The sequence below is a fragment of the Leuresthes tenuis genome, unplaced genomic scaffold (assembly GCF_036924035.1).
Source record: "Leuresthes tenuis unplaced genomic scaffold, fLeuTen1.0.hap1 SCAF_18, whole genome shotgun sequence".
NCBI lineage: Eukaryota > Metazoa > Chordata > Actinopteri > Atheriniformes > Atherinopsidae > Leuresthes > Leuresthes tenuis.
The window spans coordinates 6,658,818-6,681,260 of NW_027325372.1; the positions used below are offsets into that span (position 1 = coordinate 6,658,818).

General features: G+C 40.4%; 1 protein-coding gene across 1 annotated transcript; it reads right to left on the minus strand.

The window, feature by feature from the left end:
• Positions 1 to 2,346: 2,346 nt before the first annotated feature.
• atf6b (activating transcription factor 6 beta) lies at positions 2,347 to 21,992 on the minus strand. The gene is given in 18 exon segments (XM_072370167.1): positions 2,347 to 5,022; positions 5,024 to 5,157; positions 5,327 to 5,411; positions 5,510 to 5,609; positions 6,158 to 6,225; positions 6,455 to 6,554; positions 7,665 to 7,772; positions 8,407 to 8,613; positions 9,696 to 9,778; positions 10,380 to 10,559; positions 10,844 to 11,013; positions 11,509 to 11,673; positions 13,084 to 13,294; positions 13,544 to 13,623; positions 13,718 to 13,777; positions 14,825 to 14,906; positions 17,535 to 17,614; positions 21,680 to 21,992. Coding segments are annotated over 18 exon segments (2,187 nt in total). The 5' UTR covers positions 21,753 to 21,992; the 3' UTR covers positions 2,347 to 4,821.
• Positions 21,993 to 22,443: the final 451 nt, after the last annotated feature.

Consider the following 22,443-nt stretch of genomic DNA (forward strand, 5'->3'; position numbering starts at 1 on the left):
GGATATGACATCATGAGGATCAGACAGCAGCTCATTGGTGTGTTTCCCTGACATAAAATTGATTATTCCATAATTAGTTTAATAAATAAAGCAAAGTGAAGCCATTTTCCACTTTTTAAAGTTTTCTGTTTACATCAAGATCAGAGGTCAAAGACCGAGCCACAACTCCTTAATGTGGAAATGAAAACAAAGTGCCATGTTCACCAGTCAGTTGTACTGATTTAGAAATGAAGGAATGATTTGACACTAGATAATCAGCATATGAGGTCAAACCAAACTGAATCAAATCTTAAAACACAACATGGAATCAGAATTTTGCAAATCTCACATCTTTGAGGAAAGTCAGACTGAAGTTTCTCTTAGGTATTTTTCAAAGGACCAACCTAGATAATCATATGAAGAGCTGCAGTGACAGGAAAGATTTTATGAAGATGACTCATTTGTTGAGAGGGAGCTTGGAAATTGTTCTGTTGTCAAACTCATAACACTCACCAGAATATTTGTCCTTACTTGTGAGCAGGCTATGGTGGTCTCCCATGTGGTCTTGTAGCCCCGCCCACCATCCATCATCACACCTGTTGGGACTCTTGGTCATGTGCTACTTCAGTCTTTTAATTAAATCTCATCATCCTAAAAAAGCTTCCTTCCTTAAGAATTTTCTTGGTTAAAGCAGCATAATAGTAAAGGTTTTTCATCACCACATCTCAGTCATAGACTTTGAATTGGAGAAACACCTCAGTTCAGGGTAATTTACTTTCTGGCAGATGCAAAGTCTCTTCTGTCAAAAGTTTCTCTTTCTTCTTGTCTGACATCAGTTGTCTGCAGCACCCCACCACCCTCTAGTGGTGGTTCATTTACATTAATAAATATACTGACACTAAAAAAAACAGTCTACATTTCGAGTTAGTGGACACAACGTGTTAAACAAAGAAAAATCTAAAATTGAGCTGGTATTTACTTAGAGCAACAGCTGTCCAAAGCTGTTTTTATTAGTTTGACCAGTGCTTTGCAGAACCTCCCTGAGCTCTAAGCCATGATGAGGTTAATTGCTGGCATTTAAAGCTGCATACCAGTAAACCTTAAGCTAGAGACCTCAGGTGCTTAAAAATCATCAACCTCTTGCTGAACACAGAACTGTTACCTTCACATTTTCCAGGTAATATTCCACAGACTCTGATGCTCTGAATTGTCCTACAGCACCACCAGGAGGCGAAGAAGCTGCTGGACAGACTGTCAGGAAACATTTATGCGTATACGCTCATCGGCCACTTTATCAGGTACATCTGTTCAAATACCTAATCATCTATGTTGAAAGTAAGAAACATGACACCTGTTAAATATCATCCTGTTTGCATTTGGCTAAAGCATGAAAATGTACTGTTTCAATGTTTTTCCACAGCTCGTCATGTCAGCTTTTTCTAGATTTGTACCTGAACCTAGTATTTTAGTGTTTCTTGTCATAAATTTAACACTTCAGTATGTAATTTCTCTTGGCGCTGCTGTGTAAAAATCTCCAGTATCAAACCCAACACCTCAAAGGTAACATCTCATCAGCAGGAAATTACAAAGATTATTTACGTATGTATGATTTTTATTTCATTTAAATAAAAAAGACGTTGCATATTTACACTGTTGCTTCAAGTCACTTCAGACCAAAACAGTTATCTTTAAAAGTCTGAAGAGATTAATAGAATGATAAAAAACCACAAAGTGGACAACACACAATGTGTCAAATCAATTTGCTGGCTCTTTCTAAAAGTTTTTAGAATCCTGCTTTGAATTGATCTAAATTTCAGATTCATGAAGTCTTAACTTTTAGTCGTGTGTTGTTACAAGAAAAAAAAGAGAAAAAATTGTTCTAATTACAACAACATCCCAGTTAATGAGTCTCACCCACACCTCATTATGAAATATAAACTGTTAAAACAGCCCTGGGAAGTCGTCTGCTCGATATAAATCATATGTGTGCATTATTCTCCTTCCATTGTTGCCATTTTTAGAGTTTTGCCTCTTTGTGCAATAATATATGCTCATCCTGCATAACAAGGTATATGGATGAGTTTTTATAGCCTAATGATGGGGTAATAAAGACACTCTCATAATGTGCGACTTTTCTAAAAATACTTGCTGAAAATAGTTCTTAATCAAGTCTAACAACCACCACCAAGAAGAGAAATATTGTCTTCACCACCAGCACAGCTTCATATAAACCTTTAATAATCCAAACAGCGGTGTTCACTGAACCCCCCCCACCCTTTAAAAAAACAACATCATTTCACTTCATATTCACTGTTTTCATCAATGCATTCCTTTACATCAAAATGATGATAACCGGTATAAAAAAAATTTAAAAATGTAAAAGAAAACACAGGAAGATGCAGCAGAGTTTACAGTATGTGCAGACCAGGAGACAAAATATTAACAAATATGACAACTGTGTGTAGGGATGTTCCGACAAAGGATGACGATCAGACTTTGGTTGAGTCGTGTGGGTTTTCACAGGTTGTTTAATAACAATAACGAGGTTAGTCAAAGGAATAGTTCGGCATTCTGGGAAATGCAACAGTTTACTCTGCAGGGTGTCCAGCTCGTCTGAATGGTCACGAAAAACTACGACCACTTAGCTTAAAATAAAGTACAGAAACGGGTCACATGTGCCGGGTCAAAGTGGCTTAATTACCGAGTTTATATCCGAGCAGTAATCGTCTTTCACAACAAAAAAGATCATTTCATCAGGAGAAATCATCTAAAGAGAGCAGAGTGAGTGGAGCTGGTTGGTCCATGAGGCCAAACATGCAGATAGAAAAAAAAAAAAAAAAAAAAAAAAAGGCATTTTCTGACAGAAACAACCTTATAATATTCTCACATTTTTTTCCGTTTTCAAGAAATGTATAAAAAAAATGGAAGAGGTGACAAATACAAACATAATATCTACAATCATATTTACAACTATTAAATAGTAAAAAAAAACAAAAAAAAACAACAGATTAAATGTGACAGCTGAGACATGAAGGATTATTGTGAGCTTCTGAAGTGGTTCACGTGCTGAAAGAGATAAAAAATATATATGCAAGTAGGTTAACTTTGGTAGAAAAGAAAAAATAAAAATCAACCGTGTGTCCGTCTAATGCAGAATGTCTTTGCTGGTTTGTTGGTTGTAGGTTCTTGTTATTGAGTCAAGTCAGTTTATCCTTTGGTCAAAATGAACCCGAGTCTGATTAATCGGGACTTTGCCCTAAAAAGAATGTATTTTGACAGATGAATTGGCTAAACTAGCTTTATAGTCAGCCAAATGAGTCAGCTACGGCCTTTCAGTTACTACCAGAATTATGTAATCTATTGAAGCAACCGTTCCTGCGAAACCTCTAAAACTGAGTACAGCAACAGCCAAGGCAACACATGAGCTGATATCTACTCAGTCACACATGTTGGCGAAACAAGAACAAACAAAACACGTCAAACAATCAGGTTCATATTTACACTGTAAAAAAAAAAAAAAAAAAAAAAAATCATCTTCAGCAATATATATACATGTATATTAAAAAAAATATTAAAAGTGATCTTATTCTTTAACTGCTTATTTTTTCAGTCTCTGAAACGAAGCAGATTCAACAAAGTTTCTGTTTCTTCGAGCCAACAAGATCCCCCATCATGCAGCAGCTGTCAGTAACGACATGCTATCATCTTCCTCTCAACTGAAACACACTGCACTCACAAAAGAAAAGAAAAGAAAAGAAAACGTGGACGCTTTCATTTTGTTATTCTGACTTTTGCATCTCAGAATCTAACAGAAACAGGAGCTTTTACAGTCATTTATTCTTTTGGGAAAATAGGTGGCGGTTTAAACATTTTTTTTAACTTGTGTTGGATGTGTATCTCGTCTGTTTTATTTGTAGTCTGCAAAAAACACGAGAAGCAGCTGAAATTTTCAACAGCAAAAGTGTTCCAAAAAGCAGCACAAAGTTAACAAAAACTCTCCCAAATCATCCCCTAAACTCTGCCAAAGTAGTTTTAAGTGCCAAAACCTATTGCACGCCATTAATTAACATGAGATACAGAGGTCATAATGATGCTCTTTTTTCTCTCTTCGGTGACTGCAGTGCGCTTCTGTAGAATAAAAAAAAAGAGACACAATAACACAAATATACAAACTCTACAGAGACTTTGACGAAGAGCGGAACCACAAAACTGTACTTCCTGAAGGCTGCTGAACAATCTGCAATAAAGAGACTAATCTCAGGTTGATTTTAGTATCAGAGGCATGACTGAGCGCTCAAAAGGAACTGGAACAGAACAAATCTTCACTGTAAGCATCTTTTTTTTCTTTTTTTGTGGAGCTACGATAAGTGACAGTTTGTTAAGCAGCCAAAAGGGATACCAGAAAGTCTTTTTGCTGACCGTTTCAGACATTTGACACACTGGCAGCTTTGGTTCAACTCTTCAGTCATACTGTACATTTCTACTATTAAACATTAAAACGCAGCACGATTTCTAAGTGCAATGTGCTGCCCTGTCTGCATCGGACTCTCATTTTTAGGATACATTTGTACACTTTAGGACAATATTTTTAGTAGAAGCTCTTTTCTAAGTCACATCACTGCCATTTAATGCATAAATTATTAATTAAAAGTACAAGCATTAAATTTTTTTTGTAGTTTTCACCTTCTTAGAAGTAGCACGGAATTGGCTTCGGTACAGAGGAGATGTGTACTCAACGACAAACTGTCACTGAGATATTCTTGAAGTTTTCTTTGATTCTTTGCCAAACAGTCTTGAACCATCAGAATCATCTTCATCTCCCGCCTTTATTTGCTGCAATCACTATGGCAACGCTTCTTCAAACTCCTTCTGACTGGCTGATAAAATATTCAGGTGTCTGTCTGCGGGCGGGTAAAGGCTGGTTTGGAGATGCTGATGAGGAGGAGGAAGAAGAGGACGCCGATTGCGAGGACGAAGGGTGGTGATGGTGCCGCCCTCTGAGTGAGGTGTTGTTGCTGTGGTGGTGGGCGCTGTGGTGGGAGGACGGGGGAGGAGGGGGTGGGTCACGGAGAGATGGCGGGACAGCGGACGACTTGATGGGAACGATTCGAGTGTCCATGACCTCGCAGTCAACCTGCATCATCATCTCGTAGCCCTGAGACGAGTTATACAGACTCTCTACGGAGGAAGAGGAGGAGACGGAAATCAGACAAAAGTCCATCAGTGACGGTCATTTTTAAGCAAATACTACAGGAAAGAAAAGAAGTATCCGATGTTTCCAGACTCATAGGTGACAACTTTTAGATTTTGTGATTTTTGGAATACTTCGATGTCCAGACAGACTCACCATTAACGGACATGGCCGGCATCACCAGAGACATTTTGGGCCGGCTGGTTTTATTGTGGCTGATGGCAGGAAGCAACAGGTGGTCCTACAGGAAGAAACACAGGGAGCATTTTGCTTTCTTAATACCTCCTCTCTAAAAGCACACAACCACAAACAAGCTTTCTGAGGCTGGCGATGTCATACCCGTCTGAAGGAGACAACGTAGAAAGTGTCCTCTCTGCGGTCGATGGCGTCCATGAAGTCGCTGTAGGTGACCTCAGGACCAGGGAGCACCTGCAGCTGACTGCAGAATAAAGACAGGTGAGTGACAGAAAAGAAACGTCACGGTCGTTCCTGACATCAGACTGAAAGATAACGAATGTGGTCAGAAACTGGTTTGTTGGAGCAATGCCACAGAAAAATGTACAGTTAACATTCAATTCAGCTCAGTTTTATTTATATAGCTCCACATCACAACGGATGTCATCTGAAGGGTTTTTACAGATACAGTCCAGCTGAAGACAAATAAAATTCAAATCACATGAGTTGATTTTAAAACCATTTCATGGTCCAAGCTTCTGATGTGAGATTTTGCAGTTTTTTCCCCACAATACAACAAATGGAGCATTTTGGATAGTCTTTTCAGTGTTTTTGACTTGCATCAATGTTTGCTAATTAACTCCTCCCCCTTACTCCATCATCACTGTGTTGACTGCTAAAAATGTACCACTACTTCTGTTTCATTAGCCCGTGCTGGTCCATAATCCATGACCACTAAAACTTGTCTAACACCATTTTCTGTAACGACGAACCATCAGGAGACTTTTATAGTGTGCAGTGAGCGGTCTGCACCTTTCTATGGAGCGGTGAGCCTGGATCGGCAGATATCGGGAGAAGTTAGTCTTCCTCAGCTGAGCTTTCTGCTTTAGAAGGCAGGAAGATAGGAAAGTAAATACATCAAATATTATAACCAACATCACTGCAGATATAACAAAAAGTATATAATCCATGTATAAATGTCTGATGTCCGTGTCTCACTAAAACAAACAAAAAAAAACAAAACATTGAAGTCAGACCTCTATCCATAAGGATTTTTATTTGATAAGTTTAATAAAAAGTCATCATCTGACAAAGATGAGAATTTGTCACCTGGGCGATCTTTGCTTTCTTGGCGACCTTTGGTTTTCCTCCAGACTTCTTCCGGTCGATCTGATGTCGATGGACCCAGCCTCTCAACTCATCTGCCAGCCTGTAAACACAGAAATGCTTCGGTTTATTTAGCTTTAACACACACAATCGTATAAAGAGAAATAGCTGACATTAAGTCTCGCACTTTGACAACAAAGCACTGTTTTGTGCGCCTGTTTTTTTTTTTTTTATTATTGTCACTGAGGTTTAATGGGAAAAAAAAATAATTCTGTTCTGCTAATTTACTGTGTTCTCCGCACACAGCCTTGTTTCTCCACATCTCCATCTTGTTGGTTTAATCACAAAGTTTTCTTCTCCTTTCATTCAGAAGTTGATTAAACTTTAATAAAAATCTTAACCCATGTGGAAAAAGGTGGCATGCCCATAACGCAGTCACCCCATGTCATCCCACACCAGCCAACTGTTTACCCATCAAACACTGGTGTTTAGCAATAGTGGTTCTCGAGAGGGCAGATCCTCTGTTTGTAGCCTGTGAGACCATGATGTGCACTGTATTTGCTTTGAGTATTGCACAATCTGAATGTACTACCAACTACTTTTTACTTCTCCTTGCTGCTGATTAAAACTTGAGATAATCAGGAAGGGTATCTTATCTTAAAGGCCAAAATAGCTAATACAAACCCAGACGTGTACACCGTCTCTACAGCCGAATGTACTGTAGTGACCAGGGTTCATATTGATTTTGTCAAACGACAAGACTGTAAAAGACTTTAACCTGCAGCTGCTTCTGAATTACTGCTAGTTAGCCTGCGGCGAGCCATGTTTTGTTCAGCTGTCTGAACAGAAACAAACAAGCTGTGGGAGGCTAAACTGATGTGTAACAGGCTGAAACTCCACGTGGTCATCTGTGTGGTGGCAATATGCCTTTTTCAATTACGCTGCAAGAATTACTGCTTCCTTTGAACAAAACGATACAGGACTAGACATTTACTTTGGTTTCTAAGTTATGGTCTGTATTTTTCCCCCAATGGTGTACAAACTGAATTATGATGAAAACATTTTGTAATGAAAAATGTTATAATATATAATTTCATATAATAATTATAAGGAACTTATAAGGAGGAAGATGAGACAAGGAGAAATCAGACGCATTTCTGAAATCAGCACAAATCTTTGTTAAAGTAAGGGTATTTAACCGAGCCCGACTGACCTGAGAGACTCAGAGCGGTTGAACTGTCGGCAGTCTGAGGAGGTGAAGTAACGGTCAATGTCCTGCAGGACCAGGTCCTTCATGTCACTGAACATGTCACTCAGGTTTCTGCACAACAACAGAAATTCAGATCAAGTATTGGACAGCAACATACAAGCAGGTATGTTTCGTTCAAGTACACATCAGCGTTAGTTCCTGACACATAGGACAATGAGAATTTTCTGAGTGATGTGCAGAAGAAACAGTTCGACTAAAGGTCTGTTAACACGCATTTCTGCATTGCAGACGAGGGGCTGAAGCGTCAAGTAAATGCATCAACTTCCCCCTACGAGAAGACAGTTTGAGCACCTTAAATAGTTCATTTCCTCAAAGCATTCTGACTGTTTGGTTCATCATGTGGTTAAGCTGATAGCAACGTTTAGCTGCTGCTTTGTCTTGCTGGGTCAATGTGTGATGACAGGCTGCAGAGGTGCTCACTGGTTTCTTCAACTCGCTTCACACTCAGCAGCGGACAATGACAACTGGAATACATCTTAACATCTGAGGAAATCAGCTTGGTATCTGAAGCTGCAATAGGTTTTCAGGTTGGGTGTCGTTTTTAAGGTTGCACAGAAAAAAGAACTTTACGAGGATACAGTTCAGGAAGAGCTTTATGAGACACGTTCAGCTCAGATTCTGTTTTAAAAGCCCTTTCAGCTTCAGATTGTTTGGGTGTGTTGGTCTGACATCAGACTCCTCTCACCTGAACTGATACGATTCTGGAGAGTACTTCTCCGTCTCTCCTCTCTTCCATCGCTCGTCTCCTCCGTCCTCCTCAGTCTCCGTCTTGTCTTCTATTTTTCCGAGAGGCTGAGCTGCCGCCTCTTGCTGTTCCATCTCCAGCAGCCGCCTTCCTGTGTATGACATCACGTCTTCCTGTAGACCCGTCGACAACTTCCGGTCTGTGATGCTGGAAAGATGAAGACCAAAATGTGTTAGAACTCCAGAGTTGTCCACCAATATAAATGCTGTTTTATAGGTGTTACCCCCCGCATGAAAGGTACTACTTCCAGTAGGGGTTCATAGGCAAGACCCCCTTACCCCATGTGCCTACCTGTGAGTCGCTTTGGATAAAAGCGTCTGCTAAATGCATAAACATAAGTGTTCCAGAGTGGTGCTTTCCTTTTGATCAAACAGCTCTTGCATCAGAACACTGTTCAGCACAGTCACTCATCATTATCAATGGAACACATTTTTTCCTAACCAAGACCTTTTAGTGACAACTCAACACTCGTTTCGTTATCAAAGCTTTTAACAGATGAAAGATGGAGTCAATGAGCCCTGCTTTCCAGGAACAAGACTTTATTGACCCCGCATTATATTGTATAACTATTCAAACTATTGGAGCTGGTTGGTCTGTTGGATCAAACAAGCTTCTGATGGTTCCATATTTGGACTGATTAAACAGAACAAACCTGATCTCATAAGCTTTGATTCCAAATCATGAATTCTCTTTCAACTATCAGTCATGAAAAGATATGCAATAACTGTGACATTTGGAATAGCTGTTAGAGCTGCAGACAGTTGTTTCAAACAAATTTATAAGCAGATTGAGATTTAGTGCCCAGCACAGGACTGTTTTCTTAATCCTTCTTCTGATGACCTTTACCACCTGCTTCTGCACATTTTGACAAGTAAAACACGGTTCCACTGACACTGTTCTTTTCCTATCTTCCACTAGATTTGTGTTAAATTCCTGCAGGATCTCTGTCCAAATGCAGCCCTTTAACATCTTCAAAACATGAAGAAATTGCATGTGTATACGTTGCTTCAGGTCTGAACTCCAAGCTTTTCCACAACTGCTAAGACCCCGTATTCGAACACAAATTAATTATCAATAGGCAGGATGCTTCCAGAGATACTGGGATGATCAGAAATATTCAAATATAACATTAAACAAAAAAGATTGAGGATGAGGATGAAAAAGATTACATGTACAGAAACATACTAGAAAGTTAGATGATAAACGGAAAGCAGACTGTGAATGAATACCTGACAGGGCCAAAGCTGAAGGTCATGAACAGCAGGACAGCCATGACACACACGGCTCTCTTGTTATTGGCGGAGTCGCTGCCCTGAAACAACACAAACAGAAGAAAAACAGACTAAAAAAAAAAGCTTTTTGCTTCGAAGTGCTTTATCTGCTCAGATTTGTACAATCACAGATTCACAGATCAGATTTTCAACAACAACTTTTACAAATTTAAACACATCTGTCTCCTTGTGCTCCCAGTCTTTAGCTGACGAAACAGAAAATCTAGGGAAATCAGATCATCCAAGCGCCACCCAACCCAAGATATTCTCCTCTAGAAATCCTTCAAATGAACAATATAAAAACATCTAGAATATGGGTGAACTTGTATATTTGTAACGTTATGAACGTTTCTCAGATGCTATAATTTGCTTTGTGGAGCCAGCATCTCTTGATCTTTCATGTTGCATGAAAAGGTACCGACCAGCCATAACAATGAAATATCCAACACTGACATTTCAAAACCATTCAATTAACTTACATTTTATCAGCACTTCTGCCATCATTGATCACCAAACTCATCATTTCATTATTGTGTTACACATCCTTTCTTAAACACGATTTTAAAAAATTGATACACAAAGACAGTTCGCAATAAGAACAACTTTGTCATTAAACTTTAAATCCCTCTTCCTGTTCCGTACCTCCTTCCCGGCCAGCCTCTCCCTTAACGCCTGGTTTTCCTTCCGAAGTCGTTCGTTCTCCTGCTGGGCCTCCCTCAGCTGAGCCTCCAGGTTCTGCAGATACTCTTTCTTCTTTTTCCTCGACTGGCAGGCAGACTCCCGATTCTTTATCATCCTCTGCTGCCGCTTCAGCACCTTCATCTGCACGAGGATGGAGAGGGGGAAGAGAGTAAAACAGAATAAATGAGAGGTGGAAGGAAGGGATTTACAGGGCAAAGAGGCAACATGTTTGGAAAAGAAAAACAATACGGAGGAGGAAAACATCCGTTAAGGAAGAAGAAAGGAAGAAAGTGGAACTGAGTCACTTGGACTGGGGGTATTAATGTTATTGGATTTATGGGACTGACGACATGGTAAAGGGGGTCTTAAACAGCAGGGTTTGTGTTTCAGTAAACAGTGCAAGTCATTGGCTCCAGCCTACTCACATCGATGTCGCTGGAGTTGTTGCCTGGTAACGTCGTGGTCGCCGGGACGATGGGTTTGCTGGTGGTGGAGGCAGCCGGGCTGGAGCAGTGCTGGGGGATGCTGGGAGAGACGGGCTCCATTTTGACGATGGCTGGAGCTGAACCGAGGCAGACGGGCGGAGAGAGGACGACTAAAAGAGGGGAGATGAAAAGAAGATGACCCGATGCTGCAAAAGAGATACAGTTTCCATACACTGGATAATCTGTATGCTTTAACACCAACTTCCCAACCTCGTTTCATCGCAGTAAAGATTTTTGATGCTAGGCTACGGTGGTGTAATATACCTCGAGTTTTATTTTATATTTGTATCAATTTCTACTTTTATTCCACTTCAGTTCAGATGGGTTCATATATATTTACACTTTTACTAGATTTAGTTTCCAAATAAAACTTTGTGCAAAACAACACTGAAGTCTGTACAAAGAGGATTCACAAACAAAACCATTAACTGAGAAAGTAAGCACAAGATCAATAACCAAGAACAGGACACAAGGCTTGATGCCTTGAAAAAGAAAAACAACTTCCAACAGATTTTTTTTTAATGATGGTACATCAATCATTAATGCTTATTTTCAGCCACTTAACAACATGAGAGAAACACTCCATCGAGACATTCTCCCCCTACCAGGTCTGGGCTGGTCCATGGATGGGAGGCCCTGCAGTATGAGGGTCTTGGCTGGTGTAGTGTTCTGGGGGACGGGGAGGGTGGTGACACACACAGGTCTGGGCTGGATGGGAGGTTTGGTGCTCAGAATGCTGCTGGCCTTTAATGTTGCTGAGCTCGACAGGACTAGAAGAAAGATTAAGATACTTGTAGTCATAGATACATGTAAATACACAAAATTACTCATGCAGTCATGGTGTTCTGATTGTTAACCAGACTTTTATCACAGTTATTGTGCATGCTGCAGTGCACTTACTGAATATTTTAGACCGCATGTCAAGCCTTTTTACCAGCTTTGTACAGACAATACACTCCCTCATTCCAACACTCAAGCAAGAGAACTAAATCGTGGCATGCAAACAATTGGAAGCACTACATCACATAGATGCAAAGTTATTTAAATAAAACAAATTAGTTTTTGCTCCTTGTAACATTTGCATATACTGAACAAACAGACATGGAGTTTCTAAGAGCTGTCAGGTCCGTGCAGGGGTAATTTTGACTAAACAGTGATGATATTTAAGTTGCTTTGCAAGAATAAGAAACCAGGAAAGACAAATAAATAAATAAATTAATTAGAGTTGGTGTTTTCATGTAAAGTTTCACAGTTTCCTTGAAAGCAGCAGATTGCCTTCATCAATGTCCCGACATTCAGTGAGGTTTGCTGAAATTGTTGGTTTTCTGAGGAAACAAACTGTTTTGACTAAATTCATCCACAACCAACCCAGGTATACACAAGAACTAACCCCAAAACAGCTGCGAAAAATGTACAAACTGCTTGATAGTTAAGTGAGTTCATGCAACATAGGTTCTGGTGTAGGAACTCTACCTGCAGTTAGACATGCCTCATGTTTACGTCAGAAGGAATGAGTAAATTCCAGGATTACCCAAGTGTACCGGGCTAGATTTTAGGCAGAGAAATATCAGTTGAGCTTTAACTGAATAACTTTCAGTGAGTCAAGCTAAAGCTAAATGATCAGGAATATTAAAACTACATCTTTGGCACAAAAATAAACATTCAGGAGCTGCATGAATGCATCCATCCAGCTCTCTCACCCTTCATCTCCAGAGAAGTTCCCACACTATTACAGTTTTTAAATCCCTCTACTGTGGGGACTGTCCTCAGGGTCTCTGCACAGAAAGCCACAATAGCTGAGGGTTGGAACGCAGATCGACTGGTAATGTGAGCACTCTCTGCCTCGGGCTCACAACACATTAGTATGGTGAGAAAGAAATGCCTCACATCTTAAATTTCCACACCGAATTAAACTGAGCTGAAAATCCTATTTGTAGAGTTTGAAGTGCAACATCTGTTCAACAACAAGAAAAGACTGAACTATTTGCACTGGCATCATTACAACATTAACAGAAAAAAGCTCAATCTGTTCCTACTCTCTGCAGGCTCCCGCTTCTAAATTGTGCTTATTTGGTCATTTTCTTTGCTTACTTTAGGTTAAATTCATCTTTGTGGTTTGGTGTAGAGAAATCACAAGATTAAAGTAACTCTCACTTGACAAAGTGGCTGAACCAGCGTACCTGCAGCCGGTGTCTGAATTCCACTGATGACAGCCGGGACAGATGTCGTTAGCGGTGTCTGTAGCTGTGTCTGTGTGACTATAGGAATCTGGGTCTTTGCTGGGGGTACTCCCGTCGTTGCCACGGTTACCTCCATTGTTCCCAGAGGAGGCGACAGCACGTCTCCATACATGTACGGAGGAGTCGGAGGGTTTTCCCCTTTGACTGTGATCTAAGTATAGAGAGCACAGTGAGACGGTGGCATGTTGGACAGTTGTGTTTTTCTGCCTCTTACTATGTTAATCTGGCAATTAAATTATCATTTTCAACTCATTCTTAAATCATTTCTTCTTCTTCTCCTTTGTTGTGATGTAAAATGCACAAACAATAGGACATTTCTGTTACTGGAGAGAAATATAAAAGGCTTTCATTCGTGTGCCTTAAACTGCTCACAAGTGCTCCTCGATGACAACAAACGCACCTGTGGGTCAGGGGACGATGCCGAAAAGTCGGATTCCAGCGAGGACGCAGGAGAGGGAGGCTCTGCTTTTACCTGGAATACTGGACAAATAACGATCCAGGAATAAGCTGGATAAAAGCTGGCAAAAATCCTATTTTAAAAAGATAAATAAAACAACACACAACGTGGACTTACACATTTCCACGGGTAATGGCTCTGTTATCGTCATTTCATTCTTGATCACAGATGTGTCTCCTAATGAAAAAAGCAAACACAAGAACAGAGAAACAGAGATGAAAGCAGATATTACGATCAGATCAGACTAGATTGTTAATAGAATGTTAAATAACTCAAAAATACAGAACAATTTAGCCTGAAGGTGGAAAAGACAAACCCCAGAATAACAGTCTACCTAAAGAAAACAACATTCTTTGTATTAAATTAATACAAAACTAATAAGTGAATTATGACATTGAATTTTTGATCTATTGATCAAAAAGTTCGACAAAGTGTTTGCTGCACCATGCTGAATAGAGGCTATAGAGTAGGGAGTAATAATTTGGAACAAAACAGGTTTTCCTCAAACAGGTACGCAGCAAACAAATAACAGCTAAATTCCAGGAGGTCGTGTCCATGGCATGTTCTTCACACAGATGGACAAATGACAACACAACATACAGTAACTTGTAAGATATCTTGGCTGCCAGGCTCCTTCAATCTGAATGTTTTCAGAAAGAACAATAGGAAGGACGAGCTCAACAAAACAAGTATCCAGTATCCAGAATTAAACCCAGACAGCACTTAAAAAAAAAGAACCATGAGACAAACGCAGTGACTGGGCTAAAGAAAGCCTTCTTCATGCCACAAGAAGAAAACAAACCAGCTTCAAAAATGTGTGAAGTGAAGCCACATGATTTGTTACTCTACAGACTGGAGCTAATTTCTGAGTTGAGATGGACTTGAGCCAGTCTAGTTTGAAAAATGTATGTTGTCAGTCGGTCATAAAACATCAAGAAATAAACGAACACACTGACATGAGTCTATTGATGAGATCTTCTCATCATTATTTCCTAATCATCTCTAATCTACAACACATGTTCATTCTAACAACAAAAACACTTATTGATGTGGGGTCTGACACCATTTCTGCGCTCAGAAACAACTCATGGCTGAAGTTTCAGCCTCGACCAGCCGCTGATGCAGCATGGAGGGTGAAGAGTCTCGTGTTTCAGAAACGTTGGAAAACGAAACCAAAAACCGCTGACCGAGGCGCTTCGCTGTGGTTGGCTGCCTGGTCTGTACCTGTGAGAAGGTTGTCATCAAGATGTCGCCATGGCGATGTGCGGTTATCAGGATCGAGGGTGAGCACAAGGTCATTGTCGAACTGTAAGGGGGAGGCAGAGAGAGGATGGAGAAAAGAGAGGGTGGAGGAGAGAGAGGAAGTCAGAAGTAAAACAAGTCCAAACAACAGCAAGATTAGCAACCGTGTGTGTGTGTGTGTGTGTGTGTATGTGTGTGTAGCACACGCCTGCTTCACCCAGCCAACTGTAACGCAATTAGCCCGATTAACTGCTGACCCATCATCTGTGTTTGCTGCCGGTTGGAAAACATGTTTTTCATGTTGCTGCCAAAAAAATTACAGCAAGCCTGATAAACAGTTTAACATTAAGGAAAAAACCAAGATGTTGCCAAACGCTTTCAAATCCAAGTCAAAGAGCAAAGCTAATTCCCATAATTGCCTGTTCATTGATTACAGTTGAGCCTTTAAAACAAACTCACAAATGAACGCTCCAAACTCGCCCTGAACCCTCCACACTGAGAGTGGCTGGACTTCAGAGTGTCAGAATCAGAAAGATTGTCTCAATTAGAGTGCTGACCCACACTGTTGCCCCTCAAGATTGCTTTCAGTCAGATCCTTTATACACTCTTCACCTCATGACTGAGGTGCCTCACTGAGGGACAGCGCCATCCTTTATAATGCAGACAACACCACAGTCACTGGTTTGATTACTGATGGTGATGAGACAACATACAGGAGTGAGGAAGCAAGCCATCCCATGTAGTGTGACAAAAACAACCTCTTTCTCACTGTGGGTAAAACCAAGAAGATGATCTGGGACATGAGAGAAAAGGAGGACACAACAGAGGGGCTGAGGTGGAGAGGACAAACAGATTTAAAGTCCTGAGTGTCCAAGCATGTGATAATCTGACCTGGACACACAGCACCGCCCTGCAGGTGGTAACGCAAAGCACAGCAGCACTTTCTCTGAAAGAATGAGGACAAGGTTTGGCAAGGACAAGGGACAAGAACGTCCTCATTAGCTTCTACAGCTGCATCAATCAGAGCACCCTGAGCAACTGCACTGCTATGCTGCACAGCAGCAACACCACCACAGACCACATGCATCTGCAGAGATGATCCACCCAAGTGCTGCCAGTGTGAGCGTGCATGTTTGTGCCTCTGTGTTAACAGTGTGATGGAAGAGCGACCTGTCCAGGGTCTATGATGCTTCTTGCCAGATGGCGGCTGGGATAGCTTCAGCTGCGTGTGACCCTCAGCGGGATAAAGCAGGTAGATACCGAGTAGATGGATGACTGGTTTTGCCAATAAGCTTGGCCAGCCAACAACTACTGGGTGAGACAAATCTGGAAAACGTGGCTGCCAAATGAGAGAAATAGGCTGGTGTTTCATATGGAAAAACATTATCAAGTTTAACATTTAAAAAGCGTTCAGCAAATATAAAACTGCTGATATCACAAAAAAAGATCCAAAAAGGGAGACTTTCACTTGTAGGCTGTAAACTAGTGATGCTAATGCTTCAGCATCCCGGAGCCCCTGAAGTGTTTTTTCAGAGAACAACTGTATTATCAAATCACGTAGCAATACGTTACTGACACTAAGAGGATCTACGCGTAACTGGTGTCACTAATGAAATTAAAGAGATTTAACTGTGAAATTATGGTAATCTGCGGTGGAAACGGCAGAAGCCATGTACTGAAATTCAATTGCACTGAAATCAACAGCGTTCGATGGCAAAATACAAAACCATAACAGCAGAGTAAGGGGAGCATCAATGAAGCAGTGTTTAAATTAGGAAGAGTAGTAAGCTACAACTAAATCAAACGGAGGAAACGTAAAGGAATGAAAACACAACGCTGTTATGAAGCAGCAGTAACTAGAAGGGTGGAACTTTTACAACAGGGCTCCTATGATGCCGTTTGTACTCAGTGAACCTAAACGACAGCCCTTATAATGTTCACTGTGCAGACGTTAAAAACAAGAGTTCATGTGAAAACGGCTTCAGTCAAACAATTGAGCACCAAACTGGTTCTTCAAAAGGTGATAAACTTCCTCAGCTTGTTTGTCTTCTTTGCTACTCTCTGGGTCTATCAGTAAGCACATCCTGTTAGCCTGCAGCTAACCAGGAAGCAGCTCTGCAACACATGACATGCTGACAAGGACAGTGACCCAGCATGCCTCTGCTATTCCTGCACCATCTTCTATGGTGAAAAAAGGTCTTTACGCTCTGAAGAAAACCTTTTTGAAAATAGCCTCGCACTTATTAGCCACTCTCTACAGGTGGGGGTTTAAAACAGCAGCTTCTGAAACAATAATCTAGATAGATCAACCATCAGTGTTGTTTCCCAAACAATAAGTTACAAACGTTTGAGTCTGGTTTTGGTGCTCGTCAGGACACAGACACTCTGAGAATGGTTCACATCGAGAAAAATCCTGGCGATGCCAACTTTAAACGGCTTTGACTTGTTCAAATGCAAATGGTGCTTAAAAAAAGGGAAGCCACATGATGCTGCATTTGTGGGCTTTTATCCCCGAGGAATATTTTTTAAAGAAATCAAAAGATTAATTTACCAGATAACTAAAATTATAAAAGCGTCAAAATGAAAGTGTATTTTAACGTGAATGTGTGCTGAATGCTAGGTGTCAGTCCCACTTTGAGCCCTGCAGAGAAACCAGAGCAGTTAGCAGAGACACTTTGGGTTGAGTTCATACCGATGCGTCGTATTTCAACCCTCGGCCGAAGTCTCCGTCCTCTCCCTCCTCCATGCTCTCGCACTGGTACAGGCAGGCATCTGCAGAGGAGAAAACAGGATTACAACATATGAGCTCGAAGCAGAGAAAGAAACGGATGAGCAAATATTGTAACTCGTCGGGGAAGAGAGCAGCATCGAACACGGTCAGCTTGGGTCACATCGGAAGCCGATCAGAAGCACGACTCAAAATATGCAAAATAGAACTGAACAAGAACTGCAGGCAATTTTTTTCAAGTCATTTTTAGTGATGTGCAACATTTGGAACATAAGGAGGAAACAAACTAACTTAAGTGCCTCAAACATAAACATCTGGATCTGGTCACATAGTTTAAGCTGAATACTATTCAGCTGTGTTGTATCAACAATGTCGTCCCAATATTCACAATCTGAAACGCCACCATTATTGTCTGAACTGCAACAGCTGTTACAAGTCTGCTGTCACACAGGCTACAATGAGCTAGTTATGGCTAAGGCTACGTTTAGTAAGAGCTGGGTGTTGCTTGGAAAGTAGCTGCTGTCCTTACAGATCAGTCTGTTAAAATACAACGTTGCAGGCAGCACTTTTTATCCAAGGTTAGGGTAACGTGTTAATGAATGTCAAAGAGCACTGACACAACAAGAGTTGAGAAATCTGCAACACCTTAGCCTCAAACATTGTCCTCATTTAGCTTCGATTGTTTACGACTGCAGATTCTTTGAGTATCAAAAGTCCTGTTTCCATCACGTTTTCTGAAGAATTCTTAGGTTTTCTTTTTTTTTTTTTTTTTTTTTAAAAAGAAAAAGTAATTGGTGCACGTCAACACAGATGGAAACGCCTAACGAGAATCAGTTATTTTGCAGTGAATCAATTACTCACATGGCTGCTCACATGAATAATAAAATCAATGGAATAAACTGAGGCAATGTTTGCCGATACAAAGAACAATGTATAAAAAAGGGATATTATTCAAAGCTTTTAAACCAGACTCCAACACTGAGGGATCTGTGAGGTGACACAAATATTCCCAAGGTTACAAGTGTGTGTTTGAGTTTTTGTGGCATCTGCATTTTCATCCTTGATGGGACAAAAAAAAAAAAAAAAAAGCAACTTAAAACTGCACACAGCTTTGTGTAACATCTCAGACTTAATAAGCCTTCATAATGTCTGTTGAGCACATATCAAATATCACACTGTGACGTACTCACTCCGTTTACACTCTTTTCAATGCCTCATTTCCAGGAAATCTAAGTGGTTTGATTCCTTCTTTCTCCCATCATGCCTTGCATGTTCTGGGGAGCTGCCCTCCGGACTTTGAAACTGAGTCAAACAAGAGGACGCTGGAGCTTTTTATGAGTTCTCATTCATTCAAAGAGATCAGGTGTTTTACTGAAGCACATTTTGGAGCAGCTAAGATTTGCTCTACACATGCTTATTTCTTAACCTTTACAGATCCTACAGATCACAATTTCAGTAAAAATAAAAAGTGTGGTACACTAAAATTCAGATCAAATCTAGTTCAGCTACAGTTGAATATTCAATTTAAAAGAGATTAAACTGCAAATACTTTTGCTGCTGCTCTGACCCGGTTGTCTTGTGTGGACACATTCACAATAGGTGGTAGAGCTCACTAATCTCACTGTTTAACATCGGCAGCTTGAGTTTTTAGGTAAATTTAACAGCCAGAGTGGGTCAACAGTGAACAAAAGAGGAAATATATCTAGTGAAGCGTTAAGAACGATCGTTACCCTGCAATAAGTCTCAAAGATAACACGTTTATTGACTAAAACCTCAAATGGAGGCTCAGAAAGTGAGACGTGGCAATAACCAGTCTGCAGGGCAGAGCTGGTACCTGCAGTCCGGGATAAAGTAATTCACTTTTTTACTAAAAAAAAAAAAAAAAGTCATACTTAAGCCCTTTGCTGAAAAAATACATAACATGAATGTCTTCATCAATCTACTGAAGTGATGGCTTTCAGTCATTCAAACATTGCTCACTTTTCCGCTGCCATTCGTCACCCTTCACTGAAACATGCCAATTAAACCGAAGGAAAGAGCAAAGCTGCACATGTGAACATTCATAAGCTTGTTGAACTGTCAGTGTTGCACTCAGGAGGGTGTAACTGTTCTATAGTAACATCGAAGCTGTTATCAGCTCCAGGAAAAGGTGAAGTTAATTTCACCAGAATACCAACTCCACACCGCCGCTGCTTTTTGAAAGAGTAGAAGCTGTGCAACATAAAACTCTGTCATTTCTTCGATTGTTACAGTTAGTTCATGGAAGCATGTTGTTTCGCCACGTGAATTCATAATAAGCTAACAAACAAGGAGCAATGTCTTTCAACAGAAGTGGATGGGAGTGGCTGATGTTAATATATTGTCAGATAGAGAGCAGAGATCGTTTACATGTTATAACATTTGTGAATATGTGGAATAGGAGCTAAGGCTAAGGCTGCTCTTAGTTGAGGCGGAGCCATTGTTGGTTCTTTAGCTTTGCTCTGTGGCCCAAAAGCTACTTTTTTTTTCCGAAACCGTGACCCATATCTTTTTCAACAGGCTGAACAGCACAAATCCATCTTTTTTTCTTTTTTTAAAAATAAATAAATAAAAAAAATAAAATAATCGGACTCAGGCCACTTTAATACATGGTTCCAAATCGGATACATTTCTGATGTTTTTCCAAGCAACTTCAGTTTGAGTGATCATGTCACATTTCATCCAACTTTTACGTCATTCTATGACACAGAAGTCACATTTCTGCACCGGACGTGGCAAGATCAACTGTAAACAATGGACCCAACAAGCATGGCAGACACCCTTGATAGATTTAGTCAGTGGAAAGAAAATTAGGTTTTGGACTTAATTAAAATCCTCATAATTTTGTCAATTCCGATTGCCCAACAGCTTAAGAACTGACACACACACTGACATGTGTAGCATCCATATTTACTTCTGGAAACGCACTGCATCTGACGTCACGTCTTCTTCTGCCTATGCGGGTCACTTCAGGGCCATAGACTGTTCACACTGGAGTCTGTTGGCGGATTTAAATCATAACGTGTACCACCACAGAACTGAGCATTTAGATCTGAAGTGTAAATGTAGCCTCAGTGTTAAATAATGAAGATCATCCAGTGCAGCCGTTACCACCGTTTTCCACTTGTGATTCTTTGCTATTTATGGCTTTTGGTGCTTCGTCCTTTGTGTTGTGAAGTTGGTTGTTGTCTTTTTTGCTTGATGTCTGGGGTCTAAATAATATTCTCTCACCTTCTTTTTCTTGCTCCAAACTAACATCATTTTGTGGGCAAGTAACTATAATTGAGTTTATAAGCCAACTCTCTTTGCAAATATTCCAAATGTATGTGGCAGAAAACATTAAATTACCTCTCTGGGGTCAAAAGGTACTGATTAAATTGTTGGCGAGTACAGCTTAATGCAGTCAGAGTACTAGTCATTTCCAACTCTACCAGATACATTATACTGGTGCATGTTTATAGTTGAGGCTAAATCTGTGAGGAAATGCATTTTTCATAGTTTATCTGTGGCTTTGGGGGACATTTTATAATTGTAGATTTAAAAAAGAATCCACTTGCAATAAGATATTGTTGGCCCATAACATTTCTGACTGAAACGTCAGAAAGGAGATAATGTACCTCCATCTTAACTTGGGTTTAGCAGTCCCGGGACAAACAAGCTAGAGAATACCTTCCTAACCCGCTAATCAACTCGAGTTCCTAAAACATGTCAATAACATCAAATAAAAAGCGGGTGTTATGATGGAAATGAAATAGGCAGCACGTTATATAAAACGCGCACTCACGTTTCCACACATCGTGATGATAAACTGGCATATCCGGGTTTGCAGAATGAGGAAGCACGCTCACAACTGCAACCGCGTGCAACGGGCGTCCCACGATAAATCCAACACTAAATAACCAAATTAACGTTTTTCTATGTCTGAAATACGGACGATAAAGAAGATAGAAAAGTATCCCGTTAAGTCGCTGGAACGCCCCTGCTAACCTCGCATCGGCTCGCATCGGCGCATCCACACACCCGTTATCACACCCTTTGTAGCGTTAAATAGAGTTTATTTTCACTTGCAGATAGATTAAACTTAAACTTACCCCAGTCTTCGCTCGTCAGGAGGTTATCAGCGAAGAATCGGCTGTCCAAATCAGAGAGTAAATCCGTAGTCATCGCCGCAAAGGCGGTGTGTTTGGAGAGCAGCAGTCTGCAGTCAGATAGTGACGTGATAACAGATAGCTAAACAAACACTGGCAAGATACCGTCTCTTGCTTTAGCATCAAGGTAACACAGTGGTATTAGGTATGGATATCATTTACAAACATATGCAAACAAATGGGTCGAGTTAATTTAGGGGAATGTGATATTCATGCGTTCACCAGTTTATCTACTAGTCCTCCCTTTCGCATCGCATATGACAAACAAGGAAACGTTTTTTCCAGAAGTTTCCCACCCTCTTCTTAGAAACCAGCCAATAAAGCTAAAGATGAGTGTGACTGACCACGAGTATGATCAATAAGATGGCTAGTTGGTTGCGATTGGGCAGTTAGGTAGCCTATTGTTAAAGAAAAGCAAACGAAACAGCGTTTAAAGATGATTCGGTCCAATCAAACGGTCGCTTTTTGATTGACAGGTAAATGTAACCAATGAACAGAAGGAATTGTCAGATTGACAAACAATCTATCCAATGACAGATTATCTGAACAAAAAAATATTTTTGAGAAAATCACGTGTATTCGAGCATTTTAATAACAACGTCAATATCTCTGGTCTGCGTCACTTAGTGTAATTTTCAATTAGAAGACTGGCATATATGAACATACATACACACATATATATAAGTATATAATTTTTTATATAAGGG